This window comes from Amblyomma mixtum, chromosome 10, assembly GCF_055824585.1.
Source record: "Amblyomma mixtum isolate Tamu chromosome 10, ASM5582458v1, whole genome shotgun sequence".
In the NCBI taxonomy this organism is placed as follows: Eukaryota; Metazoa; Arthropoda; class Arachnida; order Ixodida; family Ixodidae; genus Amblyomma; species Amblyomma mixtum.
The window spans coordinates 144,873,169-144,890,624 of record NC_143021.1 but is presented as its reverse complement, the minus strand read 5'-3'; the positions used below and the strand labels follow the sequence as shown (position 1 = coordinate 144,890,624).

The window sequence follows — 17,456 nt, the reverse complement described above, 5'->3', positions numbered from 1 at the left end:
GACTAGTCAGTCATGACTAACTAGTCATGATTGGTTATTGACAAAAAGCCATGATTTATTATTGGCTAACTAGCCATGAGTTGATGAATGGTTAATGACTAGTTAGCCATGACTTGTGGCTAGTAATGACTGGCTACGACTTTCACTTCAGATGTAACAAGAGTGATGGCCACGAAGGCTTTCGCCTTAATACGAGCGTAAGGAAGCCGTGGGACACCCACCGTGTCGTCGGGTGCCCGGTAGTAGAAGAAGATGCGTCCCACCAGGGCCCCCCAGCAGCGCCGGGCATGCCCGTGCTTCACCTTGGTCACCCAGCCGTCCACCGTGGGCCGGCCTTCGCCCAGGCCACCATGGCTGCTGCAGGCACCCAGCTGCTGCCTCGTGCGCAGCACGTGCTGCAGCACTGATCCCAAGACCAGGTTCAAAACATTATTGTTCACTTCACAGCGATTCTGCGGATCCTGCCACAACTGAGGCAAGCAGAACCGCATTCGCTGCTTTCACGGGGGAAGAGGGTCTTGGAAATAAATTTCTATTAACGAAATCACAACCACGAAATCTTCAGGCAGCATGTATTTCTGCGAGCCGATTCCAAATATGTAATTTAATTTCATGTACAACAAGTCCTTGTGCACGTATGCAATATGTTGGGTTACGTTTTGCCGAGAGTTTGAAAGAAATTCTGCTTCAGAAAATTTGCTAGAACGCATGCCATTGGTTTCTCTTGACATTAAGCTATGCAATAAGGGTAAAACTGTCATCCTGCCTATCCTAGAAGTTGAGTTAAAAGGTTTTGAATCCGCCACTCCACAAATAGGAAGAAAAACTTTTATTCCTGTTTCTGAAGTAACGATGTAAAATCCTATAACTCACCTTTTATAACAGGCAGGATAATTCTACCCGTACTGAATAGCTTGATGTAAGACAAACCAATGGCATGCATTCTAGCAAGTTTTCTGCAGCACAGTTTATTGAAAGCTCTTGGCAAAAAGTTGCATAACATATTATATAGGTGTACAAGGGCTTGCTTTACATAAAACTAAATTACATAATTGGAATCAGCAGGCGAAAATACAGTATCTTGAAGATTTCGTTATTATGACTTCATTAACAAAATTTTTTTTTCCTAAGAGCCCCTTTCAGTGCAAGTTGCATCAAACTGCCCTCCACAGTCAGGGTACCACTTATCAGACTTTTTAAGTGAGCATTAGTTATGACGTGAAATGACATCAATTGTGCAGTCAGCCCGTCTCTGCTCAGTCATTGTGTGAAAAAATAAAAAAACACCCCGTATTTTGTTAATGTAAGTTAATCCCATTTGTAAATGAACATATTCTATTTGATTTGCAGCAAAAATATGCCATCAAAGATTTCACATTCCCATCGAAGATGGAATTTGCAGTCTTTAGAATTCCAGCAGAAACATGTTGCTACAATTGTAAGGTCCTTGGAACAGGGTCACAAAGCGGCCAGGACACTGACGTTCCGGATCAAATGCAGCAAATGTCTGCTCTCGCGAGAATGACAATAAAGAAGTCTGGATGTGGAGCTTTGCGCCACCAGATATCATCATCATCATCAGCCTGACTACACCCACTGCTGAGAAAAGGCCTCTCCCATGTCTCCCCAATTAACCCTGTCCTTTGCCAGTTGCAGCCACCGTATCCCCACAAAACTTCTTAATCTCATCCGCCCACCTAACTTTCTGCCGTCCCCTGCTACGTTTGCCTTCTCTTGGAATCCACTCCGTTATCCTTAGCGACCAGCGGTTATCTTGCCTTTGCATTACATGCCCTGCCCAGGCCCTATTCTTCCTCTTGATTCTGACTAGGATGTCATTAACCCGCGTTTGTTCTCTCACCCACTGCGCCCGCTTCCGATCTCTTAAGGTTACACCTATCATTTTCCTTTCTATACCTCGCTGTGTTGTCCTTAACTTAAGCTGAAACCTGTTTGTAAGCCCACCGCTGTCTGGTGACCTCTAGTGTTGCAAGTCGGTACAACAGGTGCTTACCTCGAACCCACTCCTCCATGGTGGATGTGCAGTCGGCAGTCAGGTAGAAGGATCGCTTCTCCGTTGCTATCTACAGTACAGAAAAGGCATCAAACTCTGCTCTGCACTTGGCCCAATCAACAGTATCCTCCGATATTTCTCAAACAAAAAAAACTTTCATCAACACAGGAGATTTCCTTGAGTCTTGAAATTGTGCAGAACTTCATAAGAATGCACGAAGGCATAGCATGGGATTAGAATCTATGATTCCCCAAACCTTTGCAACTTTGACTCAATAGCAAATCCCTTAAAGGTGCACTGAAGAGGGATCTGAACTCGCCTTTTTACCGCGGGAACTCGATCTACACGTTCCGAGCATTCTTAGAAATCTCGATTTATTGCCCTGTGTGGCCGATTTCTCTAATTAAATCGAATTAACGTCGGGCTCCCGCCTTTTTTTTTTAATTCTCCCCCGTACGGTGGGCGGAGTCAACCAACGCGTGGAGTGCCTTTCACCCAGTCCCGTGGTGGCTTGCCGCTCTGCCATCGGCGGAGTAATACGTAGCAATCCGTAGTAGCAAATAGTCCGCGCATATTTTTATTTCTGCTGGCTTATTTTGTGGCTATATTATCTGTGAATGAAAGTATTTATTCACGGAAACCTAAGAACAAAATAAAGGGAAAGAAAAGCCTCCACGGAGCTGGCTGAAAGGCACTCCACGCGTTGGTCGACTCCGGCCACCGTACGGGGAGAATTAAAGAAAAAAAGGAGGGAGCCGGACGTTAATTCAATTTAATTAGGGAAATAGGCCACACAGGGCAATAAATCGAGATTTCTAAGAATGCTCGTATGTAGATTGAGTTCCCGTGGCAAAAAGGCGAGTTCAGATTCCTCTTCAGTGCACCTTTAATGTTCACTATTCCCGCGTTCCAAATTCCCTTGCACGTTGCTTCGCTTGAGGCAGCAGCTGACGAGTGGCTCTCACCTCGAAAGTGGTCGCCCCGTGAGCGCGAGTCACTCGGCACACTTCGTCCAGGGCAATCTGGCCACGTGGCTTGCGGCCGACGTCACTCTGCAACGCAACAACATAACCTCAACCTCAAGGTAACCATCAGTGCAACCTCAAGGTAACATCAACTTAACCTCAAGGTAACCTCGGCATAACCTCAAGATAAACTCAGCATAACCTCAAGGTAAATTCAGCGTAACCTCAAGGTAACCAAGGTAACCTCAGCCTAACCTCAAGGTAACCTCAGCTTAACCTCTAGGTAACATCAGCTTAACCTCAAGGTAACCTCAGCATAACCTCAAGGTAAACTCAGCGTAACCTCAATGTAAACTCAGCGTAACCTCAAGGTAACCTCAGCTTAACCTCAAGAAAACCTCAGCCTAACCTCAAGGTAACCAAGGTAACCTCAGCCTAACCTCAAGGTAACCTCAGCTGAACCTCAAGGTAACCTCAGCATAATCTCAAGGTAACCTCAGCTTAACCTCAAGAAAACCTCAGCCTAACCTCTAGGTAACATCAGCTTAACCTGAAGGTAACCTCAGCTTAACCTCAAGGTAACCTCAGCGTAACCTCAAGGTAACATCAGCTTAACCTCAAGGTAACCTCAGCATAACCTCAAGGTAACCTCAGCTTAACCTCAAGGTAACCTCAGCGTAACCAAGGTAACCTCAGTGTAACCAAGGTAACCTCAAGGTAACCTCAGCGTAACCTCAAGGTACAGCACTGTTGTGCTCAAAACAGAACAAAATCTTTCCTGTCTCAAGCCTTTGAACTCAAAAGGACCATGAAATTATATTTACTGAGCTATCCGTATTCCATATCACTTGTAACCGCAAAAAGTTTTGAGCTAGCTTCAATAAAATCCAAGATATCGGCGATTAAAAATGATGCTTGCCCCCCTTCAACTCATACAAGACAATGTGCCAGAAGAACAAAGACAACAGGTCAGGACAGCACTCCTTTGTGCCCCATCTAGCTCCATCCTATCCACGCTACCCAGGCACACCCAATTAGAAGCCTTGCCCAGACTGCCCACTGATGTCATCAGCGAACGGGTGGCTGAGAATGCATGGCGAGGTGTCTCCCTAATCAGTTGCGAGCAACTCCGAGCAGCAATTTTTGAAAATTAAGGGGGGACACGGCTCTTTGCGGCCGAAAATTGGTCAAAAAATCGCATTTTCAATCTTTTCATTTTCGCGATCCTGAGGTGATTGCGCAGCTATCTACAAATTTTCGTTGAAAAATACCGCCTAATTCATGAGTTATAGCGTTCCAAAGACGTGAAACCGCGCGCGCGGCCCTTTAAATTGAGGTCTAATCGCACCGAACTTTGACTGCCCGCAGTTCGAAAAATACGCGCTCCGCCGGCGCCATTTTGGTTTCGTTTGAAAGGTCTCGATTCAGGCTATTTCCATACTCCGGTTGGCAACTATGAGCAAGCCCAAGCAGCGGCATACAAAGAAACAAAATTGAGCAAAACGCGCTCTGCTATTGGTTCTCAAAATCACGTGACCAAAATGGCGACTTTTGGTTGGTTGACGGCGTCGACCGTTTGCAGCCCGGCGCCATTTTGTGTGGGTCGGGCAGTCCCACTGTCACGGCGAAGTGAGGTTTGTGGGGCGCTAAGTGCGAAATATTTCAATTTACGCAAGTCTTAGTCTAAAAGCACTAAAAGATATTGATCCGAAGCGCGCTGGGAACGCTGTATCGTTGCATCCTTGTGTCTACATTCAGCAGCCACGCTCCAGGACGGTCACGGTCCGATAACGCCGTAACCGGCGATGCTTAGCCTGACAGCGAGGATTGAACACTCATCCTGAGGGAGCGAAAGGTATAGATATGAAGCGCGTTGTGTACCCTGCATCACAACCCTGCATCGTCGCATCCCGTTATCTATAATCAGCCATGCGGCGCCGACCCGTTATCTACAATCAGCGAAGCGCCGACGCTTCGTGATGACGCTGCTTATAGCCCGACTGCGAGAAGTGATCAGGGCGATTCCTGCCGCGTACAGACAGCGTAATCGTGACTGTGCAGATGAAAAAGCGATACCTAAGCAGCTTCTGTTGACAGCCAGCAACGGCGCGCGCGATAGATCGAGATGTCCGATAAACCTGATGACGCGGCGCCAGCGGTGACCGCGAAACGGCGTCCCTCAAAGCGCGGAATGGAAAACCTTGACGAAATAAATTTGTTTCTCAATGTTTTGGGGGGCAAGATGAGCAAAGAGCACGTATCGTTTGTTAGGGGCTGACTGCAATCACAGCGCCGTTGTGAGGTAGAATCGCGCGCTGCAGCTTGGGGGAGGTCACAGTGCAAAGGCACTCCTCCAAACAATGCCATCTTTCGCCGGCAATTTGCTTGTTGCAACCGCAGTTATGTCGACGGGAAATGGTGCTTTTATATCAGAAACCAGCCAGAACTCACTTCAGTGATTTCTAGTTACCCTTAGTGCCACAAAAATATGCCAAAAACGTTTTTTTCGATTTCTCAAAACTGAAATTTTGGCATGCACAGAATATTGGAGGAGCGATATCTCCAATTCTATATTAGCTATTACTACAATTCTTTTTGTGCTAGAAAGATAAATGCACAGGTTGTGCAATAAGGCTAAATTTAAACTACTGCTTCCTCAGGAAAATTTTGGAAATAAATCGTTTGTCTCAGTAGTCAAAATGAGCTTTTTCTCTGTAATGTTTGACCAGCTGTAACTTTCGTCCAAGTCGTCCTAGAATGCTCATTTATGCCTTATTGCACTCCTTGGTGATTCTAGATCATTTATAAATAGTAATCTTCTCCACAAGGTCTTATGTTAATAAACCAAACTTCCTCCAAACAAAAGACATATTTTTCATGATAAATACAAAACTTACTGCTGCAGGGGGAAACTGTTTGCAGTTTTAGAGTCAGCACATTAAAATGTACAAACAGTGAAAATTTGGTGTAAATCTGTCCATAAATAAAAAAAATAGTTCTAAGAGGGGTGTCCCCCCTTAATTGCGAGTTATAGGGACCATGCATTCCAATCCCTAACAGTTCTTGAAAAAAAAAATGAGTATTCAAAAGTGTTATATTTGTGTGAATTGCAGGGCAAAGGCCACGTGTGCAATTAGGGTCAATTCTGGCCCCGCATTCAGCAAACTTTCGGCAAAGGCTGCACCCTGGGTGGAGACCAACCTGTGCCTTGTAGTAACGGAGCGTGCCATTGGCCAGCACAAACCAGCGGCGTTTCCATGTCTTCAGCTTGCCTCCCAGCTTGGTGAGGTAGCCGCTCTTCTCGGCTGGCTCAGGAATGACCGGGTACAGGGGCTCCTGGGAAGACAGCGACAGACATAACAGTCCTCAATCTCCCCTACAAAACAGCAGCTGCACATACTGACAGCTGCAGAGTCAGGTACCTCATGCACATATGCACAATTCTCCTTCTTATACACCATCCATCAGACATCATCATCACCACCACCACAAGCCGGGTTACATCTGGTGTAGAGCAATGTCCCTGATCTCCAGTAACCCCCATCTTGCACCAGCTACTTTATTCGAACAGATTTTCCGATCTCACCTCCCCGCCGGACTCTCCGCAGATATCCACTGGATCTTTTTGTCAACTACCCTGTGCGACCACTGGTTACCAGCTCTCCACCATTACGTGACCCATTTATGTCCAGTCCTTTATTTCAGCTAGGATATCATTAACTTGTGCTGCTTCCTGACGCACACAGCTCTCTTCCTGTCTCTCAACAAAACCAAAACTCAGTGCACATGTAGTGCATCATCGACTATTATTTTTCCATTTATCACTTTACGTCTGGTCAGCAAAAAAAATTAGATATGATACTCTCAAGAATAAAGAATACAAATGGGAAAGCATGCTTCTTCTCCTTACGTCTTTACATGTGCATACCTAACATAGCTTGGAGACAAAAGAAAAAAGAAACAAGGCCACCACTACTAATCCATCCAGTGCTGAAGTGAAGCCGGAGGAGCCCACCTGTGTGCCCCTGCTGATGGGAGGTGGATGGGGCTCCAAGGAGTCCAAGCTCAGGGTGTCCGCAGAGGTGGACACGGCATCCGGAGGAACGGCATAGTCGTCCGACAGCAGCGACTCAGCCGAGGTCTCTGCACAGAGAGCGCACGATTTGAAGAAAACACACATACTTGAAGAAAAGAGGGTGCAGCAGGGCCCTGTGATTTTATGTACAGTCCCAGTCGAAAGTCTTATGGTCAAAGGCTTTTAGCTTCGGCAACATAACAGCGCCATTACGGCACTATTAAAGATCGAATGACCTTGAAATGCTCGCGGAAGGTTTCTTTTTGCGGTAGAGAAGCTGCCTGCTTGACTTGTGCTTTGAATGATCCGCTACGTGGTTCATTCAAGGAACATCCTAGTCGAAATCAAGAGGAAGAAGTGGGCTTGGGCAGGGCATGTAGTGCAAAGGCAAGATATCCGCTGGTCCTTAAGGGTAACGGAGTGGATTCCGAGAGAAGGCAAGCGTAGCAGGGGGCGACAGAAAGTCAGGTGGGTGGGTGAGAGTAGGAAGTAAGCAGCTGGCGAAAGACAGAGTTAGTTGGAGGGACATGGGAGAGGTCTTGGCCCTGCAGTGGGCGTAGTCAGGCTGATGATGATGATGAACGCTGTGGCCTTAAGAGTTTTGACCAAGACTGTACCTTTCTGTGCCCTTGTCCACTGTTCCATGATTTTTGCCAGATGCACAAGGAAATAAAATAAGAACAGGAACAACCAGTTTGCGATCCTTGCTATGGGCCCGCTTCCCGTCAGCACTCTGAACACAAATATGTCGCCTATTTGGGAGTGAAAAGGGATAAAGCTGTCCTCTAGTGCACTCACTTTTATAAAAGAGAGTGCGCTAGTGGACAGCTTTGTCCCTTTTCAACACCTCCCTGTTTGGAGTGAGTCTTTCTGCTACTCTTAACAAGGGTGCCACACCATAACAAGCATGAATTGCCAACAGTCAGTGCAAATCAATCAGGTTCCAATCCAGCCCCCTCAGAATGTCACAAGTTCTTCTCGGCACTGCTGAACCTTTTTATCAGATAAAAAAAAACGAAGGCCGCTACAAACACCGCTGAGCAGTACAGTAAGTGAACTGTCGAACTCTGTATTTTAGCAGATTGCGTGCAATGATTTAGCCACGGGGTGATCAACATTGGCATGTGTTCGGGGCATCTTTCGCCAGTGATCAAAGAAGTGGATCGTGTGTGCTGGAATACCCGGAAAACTGAACACACCTGTTACTACGCTTGTGTAATGCAAGATTCGCTGCCAGCTACCACATTTACTACATGCATAATGAGCAGATTTTTTTCCAGAAAAGCTGACATCAATTTGCGGGCAGGGTTCATTACACGAGAGAAAAAAAGTTTTGACAGATTTTTTTTGTGAAAGTAGAAATCTCACATCACATGCCCACTGGCCTGCTTATCTGTCTGTCCGTCCATCACTCAAGAAAAGCACGTGGTCAGCCACGTCCACATCACTGGTGTTCAGCATTGTTCACATCGAAAAGTGTTTCGCTGTATCAGAGTGCAATGAAACGACTTTGTAATAGCCAAGAGCGGTGACCGAGGCGAGATTAATCAAGCATGCTCAACAATGGCCCTGAAAGTCGAGTGCATTTTTTATGCAACCTAAAAAAAAACTCGCAGGACGGTTATGAGTGTGTACGTGTGTAATACGAATGTTTAAGCATTAGCTGTTGTGTGAGAGGGGTTACACATTTTTGCTCCCGATCTCCAGTTCACCAAATTGCTTGGGGGTCTGAAGGTACAGTGAAAGCTCGTTAATTCGACCCCTGTTAATTCGGAAAATTGGATAATTCGACGCGCACGCGAGGTCCATGAGTCTATGGGGCGAAACTCTCGTTAATTCGTACAAATTTTGCCGTGCGTTGGTTAATTCGACTTCACTCCGCAGCCTGCCAAGCTGGTGCGCCGAGAGCAAAAAGAAAAAAAAACACTCTACGAGCGGCGCTACTGTACGGCTGATAGGCCATCCGTATGGTCATCATCATCAGCAGCGTGAGAGAAAGGGCAAGGGAAGCGAGGTTAGCTGCGGCCGAAGCAGCTGGTGTCCTTCATTGTGCTTTGTTGTGTCGCAGCTCTCGTGTTGGTGTCGTCCGCTGAACCCTGTCGACATCAAGACTCGTTTTGGCGTGTGTCGTCGTTTCCACATGTTCTTGCTGCTACGATCACGGTTATTTAACCATAAGGCAGTGCCTTTTTTGGTAATTGCATGCTTTGTCAGCGTGTTTACTGCGCTGATTTCGAGTGGGTAGCGTGCAGTGCCTGCGTGCCTCACCTTTGTGTCTTGTCAGCTGACCGAGGATGAAATAATTGAAGTGACAGGCGCTGACAATGACGATTTGTCGGAAGGTGACGATTGTGAGCAGTTGTCCCAAATGCCGAAGTGCACGGTGAAAGAAGCCGCAGAAGCCTTGTCCGTGTGGGAGGACTTCTGTGAACAAATCCCTGACTGTGCGTGTGCCGCGGAGCACCTGGCAGCTGTTAGAGCTATCGTAGTTGCTCAAATTCGCTCGAAAAAGCAGACGGTGATAACAGATTTCTTTGCCAAATAAAGGTACATGCTGTTGCGGCAAACATTGTTTCTTGTTGTTCATTCAATATTTCGACATTTGGATAATTAGACAATTTTTCGTGGTCCCGTCAGTGTCGAATTAACGAGCTTTTACTGTACTGCGTTCTCCATGGCATTTCAGTGCGGTGGATGTTTTATAGCGTTCTGGTTTAAACTGCTATGCGCCTCTCCAATGCTCAAGCAGTCGCCAGCAAGATAACACACCGTGGTGTTATTGGCGCACAGCATCTTAGTGTGCTGCCAAGGTATGAGCTATGAATGGCACAAAACTGAGCAATATGCCAAGAAGAGCTAATGCTTATAAAAAAAACTCGAAAAGGTGGGGGGGTGGGTCTATTACTTGAGAAAAACGGTATACGTGGCGCTGAATGCGCTGTTCACTGAGCCACAGAGCAGAAATCCTCTATGAGCCGAAGCACAAACGACACTAGACACATCACACATCATAAACGCAGGGTGACGTAAGAACTGCACATCACACATCATCATCAAAGAAGAAATCAGCTAGACTGGCTGAATCTGACCTGCATTCACTATCATAAGCGAGCCTTCACTGTCACGAAAAAAGAAGGTACTCAAAGAAAAACCGTTGAAGGTGGATTCACATGATGGACCACTTGCCCGCAGACTGGACATCACGTGACATCCCACTTCCCACTCCGCCGGGTTTGTGCCTTGCCTGCGACGTTGGTGAACGTAGCACAGTAAAAGACAGCATGCCTGCCTAATTCGCTTATTGCCACCCACAAAGGTGAATGTTGGAGCAAGCAGCGACAAATGGATTAGACATGTGCGCGGACTTTCTTCGTATGTCAGCCATGTGCAGGCCTCACGGAGCAGAACTGAGACGTCATGTGTTGCCTGGTCCGCAAGACAAAGCCTTTTGTGAATCCATCTTAAGGGGGGAAGAGGGTCTTAGAAATAAATTTTTTACTAATGAAGCCACAAGTACGAAATCTTCAGGGAACATGCAGTTTCCCGTGCTCATTTCAAGTATGTGAATTAATTTTATGTACAAGTCCTTGTGCACTTATGCAATATGTTAGGTAACTTTTGCCAAGAATTTGAAATAAATCCTACTGCAGGGAACTTGTTAGATTGCATGCTATTGGCTTCCCTTAAAGGTGCACTGAAGAGGATTCTGAACTTTTCTTTTTGCCGCGGGAACTCAGTCTACACGTTCCGAGCATTCTTAGAAACTTCGATTTATTGCCCTGTATGGCCGATTTCCCTAATTAAATTGAATTAACGTCCGGCTCCCGCCCTTTTTTTTTTAATTCTGCCTCGTACGATGGGCGGAGTCGACCAACGCGTGAAGTTCCTTTCAGCCAGCTCCGTGGAGGCTTTGCTTTCGCTTTATTTTGTTTTTTAGGTTTCCATGAATAAATAGTTTCATTCGCAGATAATGGAGCCGCAAAATAAGCCCGCAGAAATAAAAATACGCGCGGACTATTTGCTACTACGGACTACTACGTATTACTCCACCGGTGGCAGAGCGACAAGCTGCCACGGGACTGGGTGAAAGGCACTCCACGCGTTGGTCGACTCCGCCCACCGTACGAAGCAGAATTAAAAAAAAAGGGCGGGAGCCGGACGTTAATTCGATTTAATTTGGGAAATCGGCCATACAGGGCAATAAGTCGCAGTTTCTAAGAATGCTAGGAACGTGTAGATCGAGTTCCCGCGGCAAAAAGACAAGTTCAGATTCCTCTTCAGTGCACCTTTAACATAAAGCTATGCAATAAGGGTAGAATTATCATCCTGCCTGTTATAGAAAGTGAGTTATAGGATTTTGAAATCATCAGTTTCTTCCCATCTCTGAAGTGGAAAATTCAAAACCCTCTAACTCAACCTCTGTGATAGGCAGGGTAATAATTTTGCCCTGATTGCATAATCAAAGACAAGCCAATGGCATGTGTCCTAGCAAGTTTCCTGCAGCAAAATTTATTGAAAGCTCTCGATGAAAAGTTGCATAGCATATTATATAAGTGCACAAGGACTTGTTTTACATAAAATTAAATTACATATTGGCAATCAGCACGCAGAAACAGATGTTTCTTAAAGATGCTATTAGTGTTACTTCATCAACAAAATTTTTTTTTCTAAGACCAGCTTCCCCCCTTAAGCAGTGTACATTGACCCCTCCAATGAGACCCCGACGTACCCCTGCGCACTCCGACGGCCTTGGGGGACCGGTCGCTGGACCCGCTCAGGGGTGTGCGGCTGGTATCCTCATTGTCCGACGAGTCCGACGACTCCCCCGTGAAAGGCATGGAGCGGATCTGGGAGGCACGCTGCGAGGGTGCCAAGAGAAGACGGAGAGGACAGTGCAATGATGATTTTGGTTCCGTCATGACACCAAGTATGCACGTAAAAGCAAGTGAAAGTGTTCAAGAAAGTCATAGTGGAGTGACGATACACTCATAGCCACACATTGCTTTTTAATGAGCTCCATTCCTATCACAGACGCTGTGAGAGGAGCAAATTGAGCCAATGGGACACAAATAAAATACAGTCACAAATGTTTTATAAGCACCCAGTTGGTCGTTCTGTGCTTGCCTGTAGCTGTGTCTTGCAGTGTATTCTTTGTGCTCTCTGTTCCGAAGTCAACACACTCCCATGTCACAAAAATCTGGTGACTGGCAAGACACCTGTTGCCGTAATGTGCCATGGCTTCAGTGCAGTATTTTTCACATTGAAGCGTGTAATTAACATGAGCAGCTATGAACGTGCAAGCATGCTAAAGCGCACCCAGTCGCCTATCTGTTATTACTCCCACAGTGGAACAGTATGGGGAAAGTGTCGTACACTGGCTGGTCACTTGAATAATGTATGTGCTGAATTTCAGACAAGAGGATGGACTGTACCATGGGAGTTAAACCTGACTGACATGGTAAGAAAAGCCCCATTCAAAAATTTATTAAAAAATAAAACGTATAAGAACAAAAGCAATGCAAGTTTAGTGTACTAACTGGAAACTGATGTAAAGCAGCAAGTTCATGAAGAACACATGAGCCCATGAGCACACATGAACCTTTTGATGCCTTGTGTATATATTTACCGATGTGCCAGAGCAATAAAATTTCAGTTGTTAGTAAGCGCCTGTGTCTCGTCTCCCCTTTCTGTGTCCTTTGTGAAGTTTGCGCTGTTTTCGTGTGACAGCAAGTTCAGTAGAACCCTAATACATAGCATGACTTTCAAAAGACTGCATGAAACCATTGTTATAATCCATACACTGTTATAATTTATAATTAGAAATCTAGCATGATGGACACATTTGCATGATAAATGCACTTGCTATTGTGGCTGTTAAAATGCGCAATACTTTTTTCCTCTGCACATCATGAAAGCGTCCCTACTTTTGTTCTGTGAGAAATCCTGCTGAAGCCATGCTGCCAGGAGGGAGCCATTTTGGCGTTGACAAAGTGCATGTGTACTCCAGTCACTGCGCTCTAAGCAGAGGTGACGTGTCGCTAATCGATGCTTTAGAGTATATGCCAGAAGTACGGCTACTCCGACAAAATTCAGGGGGCACTTAGGCTCTCTAAAGTGTCCTAGCACACTGTTTTGGCTTTGACTGCGAGACTGTCTGTGCTGTACTAGTGCTTTATTTCACTACGCACTTTCACTACACATTACAACTACACACACTCTGACTGCCGACTTTGACTGCTTCCTTAGCACGACTCTCTCTCTGCTTCGATGAGTACGGCTGTATCCATGGCTCTGTTCGCAGTAGTGAGGTGTGTAATGAGGTCTCCCACGGACGCCTTACGACCCCTGTCGGAGCGGACGACAACTAAAAAAGGGGGCGTCAGGCATCCATGCATGACCTCATTACAGCGAATTCGCGCACTCTGACGACATAACCATTTCGACCAACTGAAAAGCGTGGCACCTCTGCTGACAACCTTCTGTCGACAATGATGAGGCATTAAAGGCTTTCGCCTTAATAATCTGCAATTACAGTGCATCCGCGCAGGTGGCATGGTTCCTGCAGCGAATGTGCTGCCTGTCAGCACACTGGGAAACAGCAAGTGTGTAGGATGCAGCTTGTTCGGTGTTGCTAAGCCTGACGTACCCTGCACAGAATCCTCAGTGGAAAATGTGCTGGAACTAGCCACTGCTTGCCAGAAAAGGCCTCATCTTGTTATTGGTTACCACCAGCACTATAACTGCACTTTGAAATGAACGGGCAGTTCATATTCGTATCACTTTCATCAGCCGAGCGAGCGAAAAAGCTGGTCAGGTGGCTGTGGCTCACAAGCACACAGTTCAAGATGTCCGCAAAACTATCACTAGAGAAAGTCGTGCATCAAAAGCGCATCATTATCTGCACATGTCTCCCCCTTAATTCTGATTTGGGATACCTTGACGCCTGCCAATACGGTGCTCCACCAGCACCTTTCATTACAGACAGGGAACGCCAATAGGTGTAATATTGGAATCTCAATGATATGATCATGGTTGACATGAATTTTGAGATGACATGAACTGTGTATTATGAGCAAAATTCCACATGTTCCAAACACTCTTCTGTGCCACCATGAATGATATGAATGAGCGGACCACGACCACACCTTCCAGCACTATAGCGCTGATCTGCGTAAATACCGTATACAGTCGAACCTCGATGTAACGAACCTCAATGTAACGAAATTCGCGATGTAACGCATTTTTTTCATTTCCCAATCACTTCCCCATTGAAAACCATGTATTTTTTTTCGCGATTTAACGAAGTAATTTTGCTCCGCACTTTCGATTTAACGAAGTCCGTGCGCATCGCATGCATGTGCCAGGAGCTACCTTGACAATCGAATGAGAGCTAAAAGTTTAGCCGAGACGAAACGCAGTTTGTATTTGCCCTTTTACGCGCCAATTTTGCCGGCAGTGTGGGAATCTGCGAGAACGTACCGCCGCGCCATCTGTCGTGCGCATACAAAGCCCGCGGCATGGAAGTTTCAAGACGCGCCGCGCCATGACGCCACTGGCGAGCTGTAGACTCTGAACGTGAAAGCGCAAACCGGAATTTTCTTGCAGCGTCCGTTCGTTTTTTTTTTTTTTTTTGCGTGCGATGTCCTCGTAGAGAACAACAAAAAAAAGTCTTCAGTGTTGACAAACTCGTGGAGCTAGTGTGGTCGTACCTTTAAAACGGGTGAGCGGCGAAAAAAAAAAAAAAACGTGCCCTGGCAGAGGAGGCGAGTGGCGAAGGGGGTAGAGGGGAGGCGTGGCGTGGGAGGCGCGCGCGGTGCATTCTGGGTGGGCGGCTTCGGCGCGCTCTCGGCGCGGCTCGCGCGAAATGCAGCCGGCTGCATTCCGCGCCGGGTGCCATCAGAGCGCGCCGGTAGCCGCCGAACACACTGGCGATCGGGCGCCGCTGTTTCGCGGACGTGACGTCGCCGTGCCGCGCGCGCACGCGCGCTCGCGCTACGTTGGAGTAGAACCGCGCCGGCGTGAGCGATGCGAACATTTTTCTTTATTTTTCTCTGATGCGTCCCCGGCTGCAAATGTTCAATGCTGATGATGATGATACCAGTAGCGACATCTTGTGGCGGCTTTCAGTACTAGCCGCTGCGCTCGTTCTTTTGCTATGCGCACACGGAGAAAAATGATGCCGTCGCGGTGTTTGCTATCACTCATTATGCTCCTGATGTAGAAAAAAACATCCGGTGCCCTTGTTAGCGATACTATTACTCGATTTTCTTGCGTATTTCCTCAATAAGTGATTTACAAGTTCCCATCAACAAGCAGTGTTCCTGAACCAGTTATACTTTATTTTGACAGCTGAAACATGGGAACCTCGACGTAACGAAATTCGCGATGTAACGAAATTTTCGGCTGCAAGTAGGACTTCGTTATATCGAGGTTCAACTGTAAATGCGTGTAAGGGCCACACTTTTTTTCCAGATTCGGAGGCCAATTTTCGGGGTACAGCCCATGCACACGATTTGGGAAAAAAATTTTTTTTTTAACTAAAAACACGCCAATCAGGGAATGAATGGCATTTATTCTGCATCCAGTCGTCACTCGCCGAGTATTTCGACTCTGAGCTGATGCTGTGCTCTGGTGCACGCTCATCCCAAAAGAAGCCGCGCAGCACGTCCGCTGTCAATGCGTAGCTGTTGTTCCGCGCTTCCATCCCATCAGCAGCTCTTCTTCCATTTCGAGGAAACTCGCATGCCTTGCCTCGGAAAGCGGGCTTTTTGCAGCTTGTGTTTCTCAGTGCATCCTTCTGGTTGCACGATCATCGGACGCACTCCTGGGCCGCGTGGAATTTCCTGCCCGCCGCATGCTTGCGTGTTCGAGAGCTAACTCCCAGCCATGTAGCTATTAAGGCGCTTGCCCCTTGTGCTAAAACTGCAACGCTCGGTGGCAGCACGCGAAAGCCACAACCACCACAACTACGGCAAGCACGCTAAACACGCCACAAAAACAACAAAAGGCTGAAGCTGGCGATGCTGATGTCGATGTGGATGGCGGGAGGCCACGGCTGAGAAAAAAGTTTACAATGATAATGATGATAACCACGGCACTTTGAAGCTCCTGTGTGTGTGCGTGACCTCCGCGATCAAGCACACTTCTGCTCGCAGCCAAAGCTGATCGCGGAGGCCACAGCGCGTGCATTTAGAAGGCTATTCTCACCTGGGTCGTGGAAAGTTCGGGTGCGGCCCTTACACGGATTTTTTTTTTTTAAACATTTCCTTCAGAAAAACGGGGTGCGGCCCATACACTGGTGCGGCTCTTACACGCGTTTATACGGTACATTCTGAATGCTTCTGCATACAGATTTTGTTCTTTTTGGTTGATACGAATTTCAGATGACACAAATATTTTTCGTGACCCCGTGAGAGTCGTATCATCGACATTCTAATGTACAAGTTTGTGTTGTATAATTGAGGCTTTTAATGCATCATCACTACAGAAGGTTTGCTGGGCCTGCAGTTATTTGTTGTAAAATGCACACCATCACATGAACAGGGGAGACCTAAGTGGAGTTCACTTCAAACAAAGTACCTACTGCTTTGTACCTTACTTTACTCTGTTCAGTCTAATCAAGCTAGAGATGGAAGACTGCATGATAACAGGCATGGAGAAATCAAACGGCTCATAAGACAAGGTATTGAGGCAGATGTTGTGTTCTATGTTGACAATTGTTATCGCGCAGTTTGAAAAACATAGCCAGGTTTATTAACAGCAAATTAATAAAGACACGCATAATTTTACTTGTCCTAAACAAAACAGAAAGAAAAGATTATTAGAGCATTCACAGGACGCACCCCCTTGACGGCAGCGTACACGGGCACACTGAGCTCGGAGAATGCGCTGTGCAGTCGGCTACCAGGCAGGGTGCCCTCTAGGCTGGAGGCACCTGGAGAGGGTAAGTAGAAGAAACAGAACCGTAAGCACCATCAGCACATTGAAAGAGGCACTGCAATGTTTTCTTCAGTGCCGATCAATCTGGTGAAATCAATTCCCTATGTGCTCCAGAGAGCAGTGCAATAAGATTTATTCAAATCAGAACAGCAGACGAACAGGCTGTTGCCAGCACACGTCAGCCCAGTGCAGTTACCAGTCAGAAACAGCCCCATGTAGCAACCATGTGACAAGAGCCCAAATATGGCCAAGCTACAATGGTGGCCAGTTCACTTTACATCATGAAGACATGAGGGACACCGTACTTGCGCGCCAGGCCAAACAAGGGGACGAAACAAGAAGAGGCACCAAACATTACCCATTTCACCTTTGTTTCATCCTCTTGTTTGTTAAAGCGCACAAGTACAGTGTGCCTCATAAGTTCACAGATACAGCCACCAACTACAAAGGTACACAAAGCACC

General features: G+C 46.7%; 1 protein-coding gene across 3 annotated transcripts in view; it reads right to left on the bottom strand.

Moving 5' to 3' along the window:
* LOC149327193 (uncharacterized protein CG43867) overlaps positions 1 to 17,456 on the bottom strand; it is a 96,334-nt gene that overhangs the window by 53,523 nt on the left and 25,355 nt on the right. For all 3 annotated transcript variants that reach the window (XM_089562807.1, XM_089562808.1, XM_089562809.1), the window contains 7 exons: positions 16,897 to 16,988; positions 11,784 to 11,913; positions 6,995 to 7,122; positions 6,181 to 6,315; positions 2,980 to 3,066; positions 2,015 to 2,084; positions 222 to 403 (listed from right to left, as the gene is read on the bottom strand). In XM_089562807.1, the coding sequence (XP_089418933.1) occupies positions 222 to 403; positions 2,015 to 2,084; positions 2,980 to 3,066; positions 6,181 to 6,315; positions 6,995 to 7,122; positions 11,784 to 11,913; positions 16,897 to 16,988 (824 nt within the window). The remainder of the gene's footprint in view (positions 1 to 221; positions 404 to 2,014; positions 2,085 to 2,979; positions 3,067 to 6,180; positions 6,316 to 6,994; positions 7,123 to 11,783; positions 11,914 to 16,896; positions 16,989 to 17,456) is intronic.